General features: G+C 38.7%; 1 protein-coding gene across 1 annotated transcript in view; it reads right to left on the minus strand.

The window, feature by feature from the left end:
* GAB1 (GRB2-associated binding protein 1) overlaps window positions 1–16,822 on the minus strand; it is a 41,101-nt gene that overhangs the window by 22,961 nt on the left and 1,318 nt on the right. Inside the window, exons 2-4 of the mRNA XM_010185167.1 lie at window positions 7,283–7,496; window positions 4,689–4,769; window positions 1–534 (exon numbers count right to left, since the gene is read on the minus strand). The exon at window positions 1–534 is cut by the window's left edge and continues 89 nt beyond it. Coding sequence (XP_010183469.1) covers window positions 1–534; window positions 4,689–4,769; window positions 7,283–7,496 — 829 coding nt within the window. The remainder of the gene's footprint in view (window positions 535–4,688; window positions 4,770–7,282; window positions 7,497–16,822) is intronic.

Here is a 16,822-nt window from a genome sequence, read left to right on the forward strand (position 1 = left end):
ATGCAGTAACTACTATCAGTATCTGAAGCAGTGCGACTAATGCTACATGTTTCCACAGGAGACCGATCTGCAGCATGGTGAGGTTTCGGTGGCCGAGGTGGAGGAATATCTGGAATAGTCTCCAGTTTTGAAGTCTGAGACAACGTTCCCTCCGGAAAAGTTCGTGGAATCTGGTAAGTACCTCCAGGCGTGGGGGGAATGTCATAGCTAATGGAGATGTGCCTCATCTGTGCGTCTAATGAAGATGTTGCCGATGGGGTGTTGAAAACGTGTTGCTCTCCTTCTGTATCAGTCCCAGATGGAGACGCTGCCTTTGGTAAAACATCCTGCGAGTAACTCCTAGGCAGGTTATAAAGGCCGCAGTCTGCCAATGCCAGTCCAGTACGAGAAGGTGGAGAGTCATAGACACCTTGCTGCTGAAAAAAGCCATTCACGGCATGCTTGCTCGCTGATGGAGCAGGATTTTTGTGGGAGGGCACGTTATCATTGCAATCTGTTTCAGAAGAGCTTGATTTTGCTGAGTCAGCATGAGATCTACACATAAGATTGTAAAATTAAAATGTTGATGAACATATAAAGAAAAGCAAACATTGCAACTAAACACAACACTTAAAATGGAAACAACTAAAAAACCCAACCTACATCTCCTCCATTTTTTTTAAAATGAAATGCAGAAACTCAATTACTAAACAAACATTAGTTCTTAAGAAGGATCTTAAGTAATTACACACATACAAACCATGCACGTGAATCAGATAACACCAGAAGTGTGAAGCTTTAGCAGCAGCTAAACAAGTAGTTGATGTTTCATAAAGCAAGTGATTTCCAGGAAGCCAACTTGGAGCAGTTTGTCTGGGTGTTGGGGGATTTTATTATTATTCTTTATAACCCATGCTACAAACTAGCAGCACTCTAATGGCACTGTTAAATGTAAAAATAATACACTCAGTCCTTGGGTTTACAGTATTTGCTACTTCTAATCAGTATGAAAAAAATGTTAGAGGAAAAAATACAATTGTTTGTAATGCCCTTAAGTGCATACCTAACATTATGTACTGACCATATAAAAGTGGTTTGAAATACATGAAAGAGAGAAATAACAGATAAGAACAGAAACAGAAGGAAGATAGCATGCACTTTGGGGAAAAAAAAAATCCATAGGGTGTATGGGCAACAGAGTGCTTTTGCCTTGAATGGAAGTTAAGGCAGTGCTGTTAGATAAAACTGCACAGTAGTTTACCTTTGATTTCTTTAGCAATTCCATCTTTTATGAGATTAGGACTCATTAATACTGGTACTAACCAGTATCAGTAAACTTACACGGAAAGTAAACACACCGCAATATTTTTTTTTTTTGGTAAATCTCCCCAGTTACCTTGCTCCAGGCTGAAAAATTCTGTTATCAGTCTGACTCCTTGCTTAAATGAAAGTCAGGACAGTGGCAAAATACTAACACAGGTGGAATTAAAGCAGTCCATACACTTTCTGGTCAGTCATACCATGATATTTCCTAGTTTCATTACCACAGTACCATACCATTGTGTTAATTTATACATACATAGGGTCAGTATTTCAGCATGCCTGTGTATCAATGAATAGGTGCTATACTACTCTTACTAAGCAACTGATCCATGCAGTTTATATAATGCTTCTGAGGAATTAAATACAAAACTCAACAGCAGGAGTACCTCAAGAAGCCATCTTTTTCCCCTTAAGAGGCTCTCTACCTCAAGGTGATCACAACCAGAATTTATTATTCAAATTTCAATTTGTTGATAAGACCATAAAAAAAAAAATTTCTTTCTTAAGGGACAGCTGAATTTATCTCCCAGGGTTTTGGAAACCTGAGGAGAAAGGACTCCAGTTTAGCTATTCATTTAGGTTTCATCTGCAGCCATTGGAGAAATGAAGACTGTGTGAAACACAATCCGCCTTTCTTTGATATCCATCTAAACTTGATGAATCGCTCCCAAAGTGCCTCTCTGCCAGCTATCAAGGGAACTGCTACGATTACCTTAGACTGGACATCTTCAGTCAAGAAAAATGTCATTCATCTAATGAACTGGTTTTTGTTCTGTTTAATAGCAGAGATACAATCTTCCATCACCCCAAGCGGCTTATGAGAGTCCTGCTCCAGCTTTAATTACATTGTATTTTTCTATTGGATTGTTCTTTCGGTGTGGGGTCCACTCCATTAGCAAAGGTATACTAATTTTGCTCTGGTTACTACTTTAAACATAGATTTAAGTTCTGTCTCACTGATCAGAATTGGTTTCTAGATGACTATGAACGCTACTCTGCATTTAATTTAATAGACACCTAGAAACAAGTGAATGTTCTCATTAAGTATTATCCTTGGCACAACCAAGAAAGTGAAAATTCCTTTATTCCTTATGATGCCTACTGTCAAAAACACATCTCTCGTTTGCTAACAGTTTACCTCCTTTGCCTCAGAGCTTCACAAATTCATGAATGAACCGCTGGTATTTTAACACACTGGCAAAAAACAGAGCACATAGGACTGAAGGAACTACATGAGGTCATAACAAATTGTGAACTTACTGTATCACTAGTAACACTCCGAGCTTAGCCCCTACTGCAGCCCTTGCTCTTTACTTGAAAGATTTATTCAGTTCCTCACTTTCTAGACATACTCTTCTAGTTCTGTGGTTTTTATTCAGACCAAAGTCCCAGCAAAAGTCACGTGTGTTTTACATGAGCAAGTATGGCAAGGATTGTGAGCTGTGTTTTACATGCTATAAAAAAAAAAAATAGTGGGCAGTCTAGAAAGCTGGACACTGACAATCAGTTGTAGAACTAAATTTATTCGTTCCAGTTCACTAGGATATACTTTAAAATGAAAAAAAATTCCAAAACTACAAAAATAAAATATTAACACTACCAATTATCTTACAAAAACAGAACTGAAATGCACAGATCAAAAAAGGGTACACTCAATGTCATTTTTCAATTCATGGCTTGTACACAGGGTCACTTTCATCCATTTAGCCATGGACCAGAACTCAATTAACTTTTAATGTATTTTACACACACAGAGCAGAGTAAATATAGTTCAGAAAAATCTTACCAGTTCTAGGCACTATGGTGTTTCTACAGACATTAGGGCATGTTATAATGGTGCCACCTTATATCCGACTAAAGATGCACAACATGCAGGAGCATATAACCAAAGCTCAAGATGCAACAGCAAATATACAATGCCAGTGCTTAAGGATTGTTCATCATATGTAAGCAACAAATGCTATTATTTTTAAATTTCGGGTTTTTTCTGGGTCTACAAGAATGCTACTGCTTCTTTCCTGACCACAAGCAGTTGTGAAAACAGAAGACTCAGAAACTCATGACCTCTCATGTCATTTGCTCAACTGATGACAACAATTTTCATGTCTCATTAAAAGAGGGCATTTCTGATTTACTTCTAGTTTTTAAAAGTAATCTTCTGGAATCAACTTCTTAGTCTATTAAAATAGTTTTCAAAATATGAACAGGTTGTAACCAATCTGATTTTGCAAAACCAAAAGTTTGAAGACAGACTGAAGCATGGGCCAAGAAAGCAGTTTAAGCCAAAATGCAGACAGGGAATTTGGCCTCTGAAGCTTAAATAGTTTTCAAAACTCAGTATTAACCACTGACCATGGCGACAAGAACAAGTACAATTTTGAAATTCTACAATGTGTATTTGATTCATGCTACTTCAAGGAAATTTAGGTTAGAACCAGAGTTCAGAGACAGACTTTACTTCTGCAGGATTCTGGATGATTTCTGCATTTAAGAAAGTTACCTGAAAACTTCAATTTTTTTCCCATGTACTTCAGAACAGCTCAACAACGGCAGCCAAATAAATTGGTTTAAATATTCCATTAACAATTTATTATTAAGATAAGTATTAATGGTCTTTATTATGCCTCAGTTGAAAATAAAGCCAAGGTGAATATAACACAATGAAAACTCCTCATCCTATTAATAAGCAGATGACAAGAACTCAGTGTTATCACATATGGACATCACATATCTGCAAATTATGCTAAGTGGCCAAACTACTCCTCACTTAGTGCTAAGACTGGACACCTCTTCCCACGTATCAAGAAGAGATAAATGTACAGCCTGCTGATCTACAAGGACTGTATGCTAAGGTGCACAGAGCAGAAGTGGGGTATTGGGGTGGCGGGAGCCCAACAAAAAGCCTGCCTCCACATACTAAAAATGACTTGTTGACAGAGACCCAAGAAAAAAGTTTTTAAAGTGTTTTAGTCTGAGGGGCAATAATACCATTTTTAATAGGCTGTGTTTGGTCTGGCTTGACCACTTATCCTTTCGAGCTGGTTTTTTTCCCATCTGCAGGAATCGATATGACTGATTAAACAGAATACTGTGAACAAAGTGGCAGCAAAACTGCTCTTGTGTGCCACCAATCTGGGACAGAAACAGCAAGCACAGTAAAAATGCAGATAGATAGATAAACAAATAAATAAATAAATAAATGAAACCAGCTCAATCTTGATTACAGCCATTTCCAGAAAATGGAAGCCAGAGTTACATAGTTTTTCTGATAAAACTTACAGAACACCATGCAAGATGCATCTCAGACAAACAAGATTTCCAGGCAAGTTAATGGCTCTGTGATTAATTTCTCACACGCGTTCTAAGAATGGCTACTGTTCACTCACTGCAGTGGAATCTTTTTACTTTCAAAATCTTCTAGTAGCAGGTATTCCTGCCCTTCTTCCGAGAGAAAGGGTGACCCTTGGCTGGTTCATAAACACAGGAAAGATGAGGAAGACAGTGTTTAGTATTTCAATATACCTTTTGAATGAGCCAGAACAATAAGGGTTTTGGAAACAGTCTCTGGCTGAATTTTCTTACTTATGATTCAAATACAAACCTTAAAAATATCATTAAATGCTACAGTCAAACAATGCTCCTTCTCAAGTGAGCCGTGATCAGAGCATAAAACTATTTTAGACAAAATTACAGCATGCTTATTACACCTGCAAGTGCTGCACCCAAAACGTTCTCACAACAGTATGTAGTGCATTGCACAGCACTGTAATGAAACATTTCCAGATTATTTGTTAGTTCTGAAACACCATAATTCTTAAAGATTTCAAAGAGGCAGCCTGGGTACTTTCTCAGTTACCCGCCTCACCTGGAAAAGAATCCCAAAGCCTTGGTTCCCAGATTGTCTATAAAGTAACATGCACAACTATAACAGAAAATGTTCCCTCTGCATATCGACAACTTTGAAGTCTAAAGGGAAAAACATCACAGGAATAAACAATTCAATTAACAATACATGCCTATGGTCTCCTAAGGCTTTACCCCCTCCACCTAACCCACACAACACACAGCTGTGGAATTCAGGTCAGAAAGTCAATTACACATCCCAACCTTTGACAGTTCCTAAAAACATGCTTCACGTGGTGTTAGAAATCCACTCGATGCCCATCCCTCAGAGTAGCAAAAGGGCACTTTGACACACTTCTGATGAGCCAGGGTGCCGAAATGAGAAGCCAAGATTTCTCTGCTAAACTGTTCTGGAAACTATACCAAACTTTTGGACAGCTTTTGGCAGGAAAGGTGACATATCTCTCACACACCATCAGCTTCTAAACACCACTGAACATTGAAACCTCTAACACTGAGAAAGCAGACACTGAGTTTCCCCTTCTCTTGCAGGAAGCATTGCAGCTTCTGTGCTGCTGATAACCTGCACATTCCATACTCTGAGGGAACTGTAGGCTCATTCCTCTGCTTTTTAAGAAAGATTGTGAAGGGTGGATGCTTTTCTACTGTGTAATCATCAGCAAATGGAGCAGGAAACTCCTCAGGCACAACAGAGCAAGATAAAAATGTCCAGGGAGTGGAGAGCACACGGCACAGGTAGAACTGGCAGAGCATCAAGGTGTTGATGAAGAAGGCACTGCCACTAAAAGGTATGGCCCTCAGGGAGTATGTGGAATACTAACTGAAACACTTTCAAAGGAAGCTTTCCTCAGCGTCCTATGTACTTGTCTGCAGTCATAAAAAGAATACGACATTTTGTTTATTTTTCTGGAAATACCCCAGCAGATTTTGGTTTAAATTACAGCAGAAAAGTAGCTTGCCAGAGAGATTTATAAGATTCTCCCACAGAACATTCAAGGTTGGTAGGGACCTCTGAAGATTATCTGGTCCAGCTCTTCCAACACCTCTAAGCAAAGTCAACTTCAAAGTCAGGTGAGGCTCCTCAGGAGCTTGTCACGTCAAGTTTGTTTGTGGTTGGTTGTAGTTTTTTTGTTTGTTTTTTTTGTAGGGTTTTTTTTGTTGTTTGTTTTTTGCCTGCTGCAAATGGATGGCCGCTACAATCTGCTCTGAAAAACCACAGTGGTACTTCCCAGATAGTTACCATAAACATCATACCCTCCTATGCAGGAGGTGCTGTACACCTATTTAAGTTAGAAGAAGCAGTTGGAGAAATAAATACACATTCAATTCAGTAGAAGTTTTCAATTCTTTCCTTAAAATTTCCTATTACACACTCCTCTAGAGAACTGACTGTGTGGGTACTCTTTATGCAGTAAGAAATAAGGTTTATTTGAGTTTGCTTTTAAGTATCTGTCATTTGGGAAAAAAAAGTTAAAATTCAGGATACAGTAATTGAGTGTTTTAAGTTAACATTCCTAGTTATCATATAACAATGATCTTTTATTCTCACTTGAGAGTTTGAACCACGTCAGCAATAATCAGCATATCCAATTCAAGGACTGCTACATTCAGTGATGTGATAACCTGTCAGATGCTAACAAACGTCACCATGTTTTACTAAAACCTTTTCATGAAGGTTTTAACTGTCAAAACTGGGGCACCAAATATCAGAAGGGAGAAAAGCTAAATTTCTCCAGCTTTTCTAGTCCTAGACTAGAGACCAGATTGTGGCTAAAGAAAAGAGTACATCTCTGCTTTCTGCCTTGCATCACTCCAGGCTATAATGAAATGAATCACTGAATGGATCCAATGAATGGATCACTGAATTGATCTGACACTTTGTATTGGCAATTACTGTCCTCACTTCTGAAGTGCGTCTAGTGCTGATCCAACAACTTACATTGCTGTAAGAAGTTCAAGCACAAAAAGAAAAGCAGCAAAAGTTACAGGCAGCTTCTCCCTGCAGATTATATGCATCCAAATGTTCAATTCCTCATGAATAACGTAAGTGCTTTTAGCACAAACATTCTTGGCCTGTAATACAAGTAAGTGTTATTAAGAAAAAAAGGTCACTTACCTTATAGGTTCAGGTTTTTTACTCTGACAGTTTATTAGCAGTAGGTAGTCTTGAGGATCTTCTTGACCAGAGGAAGACTCCAGTGGGGGGATATTAATAAGCTGATAAGGAGGAGGTAGGGAAGATTCTGCTTGCACGGAAGGTGGTGAAGTGTTGATGGGCAAGGGTAACTCAGCAGATGGTTGTAAAGAACTGACTGGTGGCTTCACAACATCTGCAAACATAGAAGCATAGCATTCTTTTCACAATGAAGAAATAGTCCTACATTAGTACCTAAAAAGTTATTAATGCAGGATAAGAGAAGTCAGGTTTTTCCAATTGAAAATTGTAAAATCAGTGGACATAAAGACATCTGGATATTAACATTTGTTTCAGAGTATTTATATAGAAATCTTTATAATCTTTGTATTTTTTCTATCTGTAAGCGATTTCTTAAGTATGCTTTGGAAACAGAGGTTATGCCTTGTTTAATGACTTATTTAACCTGTTTTCTGGTCACAGAAAGAACAAAAATGCTGACAGCTGCAGTAGGACAGCTAAGAACACAAATCTATTGTTTTAATCAAGAGCAAACAAAGGCCTATAAGGTTATTACTTGACTCTGGTAACCTGAGTCAGCACTTGCATGTGTTCATCCCCTTTTGACCAAGGTCACTTTAGCATTTAAGATTAGTCACCAGTCAAGAACTGGCCTCTCTCAATACCCAAAAAGCAACAGGGAAAAACCTGGTTTTGCAATGTAAGATCCTTTATGACTACAAAAATAATACACAGGTACAACACGTACCATGTTCCACTAAGTCCCCTCACAACATACCCCAACTTTTTATTTTAGTGAAATAAATAAAGTAGTTATGGTTTGTTGTTGTTTGGCTTTTTTTTTTTAATAAAAAAAACCAACCCAACCATGTCTTTATTATCCTTATCCATTTCCTATTCATGTATATTCTAGAGTAACTTCTTCTCCAAATACATGTATCCTGACGATTAAATTATCTGGGAGACTGGGAAAATATTGACACCGTCAAACATTAAATAATCATTTCACTTTTTCAACGTCTTAATGATACATTGACAAAGAACAACATAATTAAGCAAATTGTTCCTCAATTATCAAGGCTCCCTTGTACTCGCAGCTCATTGTACGTTCCAATTTGCACATCACAAGAATGGACGCAGATTACTAGCACTGTTTAAATGAACATGTTATTATCCAATGCAGACTGCTCCTGTCAGGCTTACAGGCCAGCTGTGCACTACAAAGTAACTTCATCCAGTTTCTGCTTCCCAGCTCTATGCTGGGAAGAGCCAGATAAGCAGACCAGAACATCGCCCTCCTGCTTCCACTTCTTTGTACATGAGGCACAGGTGATTTAGGTGGAAATAGGAACAGTAGGACTTGATTTGAACTCCCATGGCACTTGCACAGGCTCAGAATTAAATCCCACCACACCCATGTGGGTGGAAGAAGTCTAGATATATGAAAATTCCTCAACACAACCTACCTGAAAAGGTAGGATTAACACTTTTTTTAGATTATAAAAAGTTGTGCCTGACCATCAAACTAACTAGCAGAACAAAGGCAAAACCAGACTGCACCCAGTGATCACACATGCACAACAGTAAAGTGGTTTCTTTACTACATGCTAAAATATTAAAATATGAACTATTTTAAGATAATTTCAAGAGCTTGGAGGAGCATATTTAAAGGCACCTACAGATACTTCTTCATTCCCTTCATGCTGTGATTCAATGGCAGGAACAGAGATGTCTGAATGGACCTACCAGGCACATACTTTTGCTCTTGGAAAAGAAGCAGTGAGAGAAAGGACAAGTAGCTCTGTCCTGTCCCCTGCAGAACTGAGGAATGCAAGTAAGTTTGTGCACAAGTAAGAGCGGAAAATAAAAGTTTCCTGCCAGATACACTATCCTTCTTTGGCCACACTTACAGACAAGATCCTTAAGGGCTTCTGTGTACCACAAACCCCAGCTCTGCTCCTTGTCTCTGATTATGCACGACCTTCACATCATCAGACGTGCTCAGTGCCAAGTCCACACAAGGGGAAAAAAGAAATCCACCAGGACATCCCTGAGGCTTCCAGGGAAGATGGGTATGTCAGGTAGACCACAGTCAGCCAGGAGAGCTCAACAGGTATATAGCGAGATGCATGCCCACATGAGGCCGATTTATTTCGGTAAACCATGCACTAGCATTCCCAGGAAGTGTAACAAGACTCAAGGATAAATTTCCAGGGGAAAATAAAATCAAAAAGCTTGAAAAGGGAGCAATATATCCACCAAGTTTGGAGAAAGAAAGAGTTACTTCTTTGAGGGAAGAAAAAAAACAACACGCGTGTGTGAGAGAGAAAGAGAAAGAAGTTACAGGCTGGCTATAACTTGTAACTGGTGAAAGGAGGCAACGTGGGGAAGGCCATTAGGCTATATATAACTGGCTCAGATCCACAGACTCCCAAGCCCATGATTCCATCTCCCGTGGTGGCCTGTTGCAGACAGCTTGAGCACAAGCAGCGAGACAAGGCTGCCATCCTGTCCACAGCTTCTGGGGCTCCACAGCTTCAGCTGCACCCACAGCTTATGCTTGCCAGCCTCTGACAGGCTTTTCTCTCAATTTGTACTGCTCCTTTTGAGCACATTTATATTTTTGACCTCTACTACCTCCTGTGTGTCCACACTTTATTATGAGTGGCATAAAATACCACATTTTATTTTAAACCTGCTGCCTAATAATTTCACTTGATATCCTTCTGCTCCCATCTTCAGAGAAACAGCGAACAACTGTCTCCGAATCATAATCCCCATTCCCAACTTCACGCAACTTTGCCACAACTTTACTTAGTTACTTAATTTTTCTTGGTACAGAAACAATTTCATTGCAGAGCTGGTTTCCCTTCGCCCTCACCTTTTCTAGCTCTACTAATTCCTTCCTGAAAAGGGAAACCAACTATTGCATGAAATGTGAAAAAAAAGAAATAAAATAAATCTGGGTCACACTGATTTACAAAGACATAACAATAATTCATTCTGTTCCTGTCCTAACAATTTGCCTTTTGATTGTTACTGAGTATTAAAGGTGACACTGTCCAACTACCCAGAAGGTTCATGATCTCTTCTTTGAGCAAGGATTTGGAGCCCATTAATGTTAGTGCATCGTTAGGGATACTGTCCTTGTGATAAACTGCCTCATTTATTTTGACACAGATGCCATTTGACAAAATCCCTGAGTCCTCCTACACATCTGTTGTGAGGATTTTCTTTTTGTGTGGTTTGGTTGGGTTTTTAGTTTTGGGTTTGTTTTTTTTTTCCTGGTGTGGGGATTTTTTCAGTGGATAGAGCACTAAACTATTAAAATACCAACTTTCTGATCTGAAATTCATCCTCATACAGGCATTTTGGATGTGATAAATAGTACAGGCTGATTTAAATGCCTGATTTAAAGAGCAACTGCACTTAGTCTAAAGCATTTCACTGCTGGGCTACTTCTCATTTGCTTTACACATTCAAGCTATTTCAAATTTGGCTATGAAGAAAACGGGAACGTGAATGACTTTCATCATGGAGCAAATGAATACTGTTTGCCTATCTGTACCCTCTCAAATATTCTCTTTAGCCATGTACTTCAGAAGCTGATATGAAGGAAAGGGTTTATACCAGCAGCCTATTATGATTTCAAAGAGCACAATCATCAACTTGCTCCGTTTTGGGCTAGCACATTTTCAGGGAAGGGGTCATCTGCACACCAAAGAGCACTCTAAATCATTTGGTTTGTTCCCAGAGCTCAGACTGCTTTGAAATAACTGGGAGCTGGAAAAACATCCAGAATATTTAACATGCAAATGAGTGTAACAAGAATCCTATTTTGTTTTCATAATTCCTGCATTCAGTACAGCTAGAACAAGCAGCTTCCAAAACTGGGCAAGAGTTTTATCTTTTCTTGGTTTGTTAAGCACAGTTACAGGCATCACCTTTGCTAGAATTTATACTTTTTACCTCAGTCATTTTTGTATTTGCCTCAGTAATAAAATAATCAAAGTTAATGATGTAAAAAGAACATTTTCAAAATAAGAATAATAAAAGGTTCTCTTCTCTTCCTTCTTAACTATATAAAGCTTCCTTCTTCCATATGTTTCTATATCTGTGTTTCACGAAAAATCTAGAAGATTTAAGTGTGGGAGTTTGCATTTAGGGTTGGTTTTGTGTAGGCTTTTTGTTTGTATTTTTTCTGTTTGTTTTGTTTTTTTTAATGAGAGTAAAAATTAAATTCTTTTATACATTATGATATATGGTCTAATTATGTACATACTCGAAACGTTCTCAGAGTGAATAAAACACAGAAGCCTCAACATAACAAGCATTTCTTTAAATGTCAAAATTGCAGTCAAAGTCAGAAAGTGCATTCTTTGTAGTCTGTAGGCAGAAAGACTAAAGTAGAGATGGGATTTTCCTATTGTAACAATGAATCAGCAACAGATTGCAATTGCAGGATTCTACTGTTCTTCTGAATGTTTCATTCAATTCATTTACTATGACACAAATGGTATCACTAAAACAATCAATGGCCAACAAAACATTTGTGTAATAACATTCAACAAAAATTTACAGATACAACAGTGGGAGACCTAATAAAAAAATAACTTCACTTTAATCCTTAAAAGCACTTTTTTTTTTTTAAATTAAGTTTGTTAAATCATTATCTATGTTACTTCATGTAATGAGATACATCCTGAAATACACTGCTGGAGTTTCCTCTAGTGTCAGCTTCTCCACACTCTCAAATGAAAGATCTTGGAACCTAAAGGGCCACATGTGTGCACGTGCACCCCCACAACCCAAGCACGCATACGCTGATGGGTGCAAACAAGCTCTGGATGTATGCTCTGTTCACATACTTAACTCCGTAGATGTGAGCCAGACCCAGCCTAGAAGATGCACGGACACGTTAGGCTGGGCTTCCATATGAATTTGTCGCATGCAGCTGGCAGCTTAAGATAAAGCCCCCAAACACTCAAGATTAAGATTCTGACCACACTCCTGATAGTAAATTTTATCTTTTCCATGTATATCTTTTTTTTTTCCTTCACACGCCCATAAGGGAAGACCCACTGTTGCAAATTTTGTGTTCTGTTCGTAACCATCTCAGCCACCCATCCTTTAAGCACATCTACCAAAGTCAAAGACATCTTAGGCTTCTCTGCTGTCTCCGCTTTCTCCTTCAGATAATACACAACAATTATCTCAGCTTTGCCTCCCTTTACTCAGCTCTTAGACCACTGGCTACCACCTCCACCAAACCTGCCATGCCAAGTCTCAGGTCTTTCTGTGGTCCTGCTTCTTCTAATTTTATGTCCTGGTTTGAGCTAAATAGCACTAATTTTCTATTTAGTGATTTTACTTTTCAGCTCAGTCTCTCTTTAAGTGGCTGAACTTGCTGAAAACTAGCAGCATGTTTTTCCCAAACAGCGCTGCTAGAAGATATGCTCAAGGTCAGTTGTCTCACCATGAGTGCTGTGTCTGCGTCTACGGGGGGGAAGCCAACCCAAAACTGACCATGTGGGTATTCCATCCCACATACGTCATACTCGGTATAAAAGCCAAGGGATCACGAGGGTCTCAACCCTTCTTCCATCTTGGACCCTTCCATCCATCTCGATTCTGCAGAGGCCGAGGTCTGATCAGAACCCTGCTCGTTCGTCTGCCGCTGATCCTGATTCATGTGTCCTGCATCCTGCTCCACCTGTTGCCGAGTTCGGTCTGGGACTATTCCAGTGCCCTGCTCCGCAGAGCCTCTGGTGACGTATTCGTCATTGAGGGAAGGGTAGGGGAAGGATTTTATATTGGTTTTGTATATATTTGTACATATCTGTATATATTTCATTATTTTCCTATTTACATTATTATCCTGTAGTATTAGTATTATTGTTTTATTAAATCTGTTAGTTTTATTTTCCAAACCGTAAAGTCTTTCTCTCCCTTATTCTCTTTTCTCTTCCCTTCTGGCGAGGGGAGAAGGGTTAATAGAGAGCATCTGTCCAGGATTTAGTGGCCAGCCCAGCCCTAAACCACAACATGTTATTATTGCTCTCCAATTTCACCAGATGAAATCTTGCAACCCTAACAGCTTCCTTCACAGTCTATCACACCTTCATTTGTACACCATTTCCCACCTTTACTTATTCAAAGCATGCAACCAAAAAAGCCTCCACAAGAAGAGATGCTCCTGTGCCGCTATTCCCTCTGCAGGTACTGCCTCACTTCCAAGACAACAGACCCACGAACCTTGCCTAAAGGTCTCTCACCTAATGCTTAACTTGATCCTTTCTTGACTGCATTCCAAGTCACCAGTCACTCATCTTTCTGGAAAGTCATCTTTGAGCTGACTTTCTTTCTAGTTAATCAAATCCAAGAGATAACAAAAAATCTCAGATTGTAATTAAGTACACCATCTCTACTGTGCAGGCCTTCCTATTGTCACACCCGCTAAAACAATCCAGTCTCCTCATTCAGATTGCTTCCACTGCATGCCTAAATAAAGGCAACAAAATCCCATTTTACTACCCCATTCTTGCCTCATTCGTAAATTTGTTGCAAAGACTTTTATTAAGCTTATTACTCTGTCATTGCACTTCTCCCTACAGTGCTCCAGAGCCTCCTTTCCTTCATCTAAAAGCCATCTAAATTCTCCTCACTTTTAAGCCCTTTCATGACTGAAGTCCCCTAATGTTATCTCAAAATTGTATGTTATTGAGATGGCAATTTTGACCCTTTGTGCAGGAAGGACACCCTAAACACCTCTAACCTCCACTATTTATTTATCAAAGAACACATAAACATTTCTTCTCAATAATCCCAGAGTTCATCAGCAGTCCAACGGCTGAAGCAGTAAGACCACTTATCTATCACAAAGGTCAAAACCACCTTATTTGCTTTCATTTTTTCCCATGACTCTGCTTCTATGTTGATGTCTTACTGCAGATAGTAAGTTCTTAGCAGTAGAGCCTGTTTTCTGCTCCACAGCACAGGGGTACCCTGATCTGATATGGAGATCTTCACTACACTGCAGCAGCAGTGATGCCTGACCATGCAGCATTAGAAAGAATACAAGGAGTCAGGGTGGGAAGGTGGGCTTATGTTCATCCTGCCAGTCACTGATATGGCACTCAAGCTACGATAAACTGGCAGTGCATGCATTACCAGAATACAATTTGAAAAATGGTTATCTGAACATAGTTTTACTGTTCAAAATGCAGCAGGCATGAGAGATATATACACAAGATATCAGTTGCCTGAGCAGAAATACTGCAATCTTTGAAAGTGGTGTGTGTAAAGCAAGCTGTAGCTCTTTCAAAGTACGGTGCTTATAAAGACAGAAACCTTCTTTACTACGTGTAAATTATTTGTGTAAATGTAATTTTAGATCTCAACATCTCATTCTTTCCTTGTCTTTTTTTCTTCTGCTTTACTTTGTTATTGCTATCTTCATTCAAATGAATATGTGCAAGTAGCATGTTTGCATATAGTAAGATTAGTTCCTCCTTCCCCTGCTCTGCCAAGCACGCAATCCACTGAATTACAGAAACGTGGAGCTGGATCACGTATAAAACATTCATCACAGATGTCTACTGAAGGGCAGGGCTTTCACAGCCTATGCTTAAATACCCTTAGAAGGTTTTTCTTTATCCTTGTATTGCTCACTGAAAAGGAAACAAATTACTTCTCTCTTTAGGTAAAAACTGATCCATGTCCTGCTTATCATAGCTTTTTATACTTTGAAAGTCAGCTCTTCTGTCAGTAATTTATTTCCCGGAAAAAAACAAATTCTTCAACTTTTTTCCTCATCAATCACTTTGAGAAGAAAAAAAAAGAAAAGAAAAAAAGAAAAAAAGAAATAAATTCCCTCTGTTTCTACTGTTCTTTAACCATTTATCCTCATCCTTCTGGAAGCTCAGGCCGTAGTATTTCAGCTGAGGTCTCCAGAGCACCAGACAGAAAACAGTCATTTCCCACATCCATTTTGACTTCTCCATTCCAAAACATGTCTCACTGGAGTTCAAAGCCCAAAAAACACTGGCAACGCATTTTTGCTTATAGTTACATTTTAACCTCTAAATGATCTATTATATTATGACCTTGCAGAAAAAATATGTTAGATGTGCAGTATGCAACGCTGTGGTAAGTCTAAAACCCATGCTCATCTGTAGCTCCTCCCACCTTTGCACATGAATTTTTAAAAGATGCTACAGACATTTCACAGCTTCCATTTGAAAACAAGAAGCATTAGCTGATGAAAGCATAAAATGTACCCAGAAATTTCTTTACAAAAGTAGAAGTTACTTAGCCTATTTTAAAAAATTATTTCCTTCATGTTTCTTTTTAAGTTTAGAAGACCTAAATCATAGTAAACTCTACTTCAAAAGAAAAGTACCTATAAAAAGCCATATAATATAATTGCAATGTAATCATTACAGCTTACACTATACTGTGATGCAGTTGGAAAGCTGGAAACTAAATGACTTGTAAAAGTGACTAAAGGACAAATTTATCTACTCAGTCCAAATACAAATGTAACACTGCAGATCACTAGAATGAACATATTTTGTGTGAATAAATCAATCTCTAGTTGGAAGGTCACAATGAAGCATTAAATAGTTAGAAATTACTGTGAATACTGAAGTGACCTTTATTTTTTGGTTCTCTCCACAGTTATAATTAACTCTTTCTCCCAGTCCCAAAACAGCAGCTCTGTATTCATTTTCTAATAGCACTGACCACCACCATCTTGTAATTTTTCTCTTTGTGACTCCAAGGAGGCAATTGGACTGGGTTTCCAAACACACAACAACAGGAGCAATAGGCTGGTGGCACCCAAGTCCAAGGAGAACTATTGTCCCCTTCCACAGGCTAAAGCAAAGGTTGGTTACGCCTCATACAGTATTTCTGTTTAGTTACATAATAAAGTAATAGCGGGCTTCACCTATTCTTTAACTTCTAATGATAAACTGTAGGTTAATATTGATTTTATAAAGTACATTTATGACTTGGTGTTCCATCAGTAGAAAGATTTATCTTGTAAAAGTAACAACTTGGCAACACACAGACACTCAGCAACTGACTTTCCTAGTCTCCTTTTTTAATTCTCCCTCAACACATTGCAAGACATTAATAAACCCATAAAACAGACAGCACTGTCAACTCTCAGTTTTGTAAAGTAAAGGTGTTAGGATAATTCAGACAAAGCTAAAATGTCAAAGATATGCAATGAGAGTATAATAGGGATAAGTTACTGATACCACTGACCGAAGCAAAAAATAGTTTTGGTCCAAACAGCCAGGGAGGGCAGTAAGTTCTCTCTGCATTCATAACATGTTTCATCTTCAGTTCAACAGAAGATATAACATCAACAGAAAAAGGCTTAGTGACACACCAGCTCTCGGCAAGAAAAGGCCCCAATGGCTTTGAGCTGACCCTACCTCTCTGTTCCATGCAATGGACATGTGCTCCTTTGCACTCTTGTGTACAGAAGAG

Source organism: Mesitornis unicolor, unplaced genomic scaffold (genome assembly GCF_000695765.1).
Source record: "Mesitornis unicolor isolate BGI_N332 unplaced genomic scaffold, ASM69576v1 scaffold7350, whole genome shotgun sequence".
NCBI lineage: Eukaryota > Metazoa > Chordata > Aves > Mesitornithiformes > Mesitornithidae > Mesitornis > Mesitornis unicolor.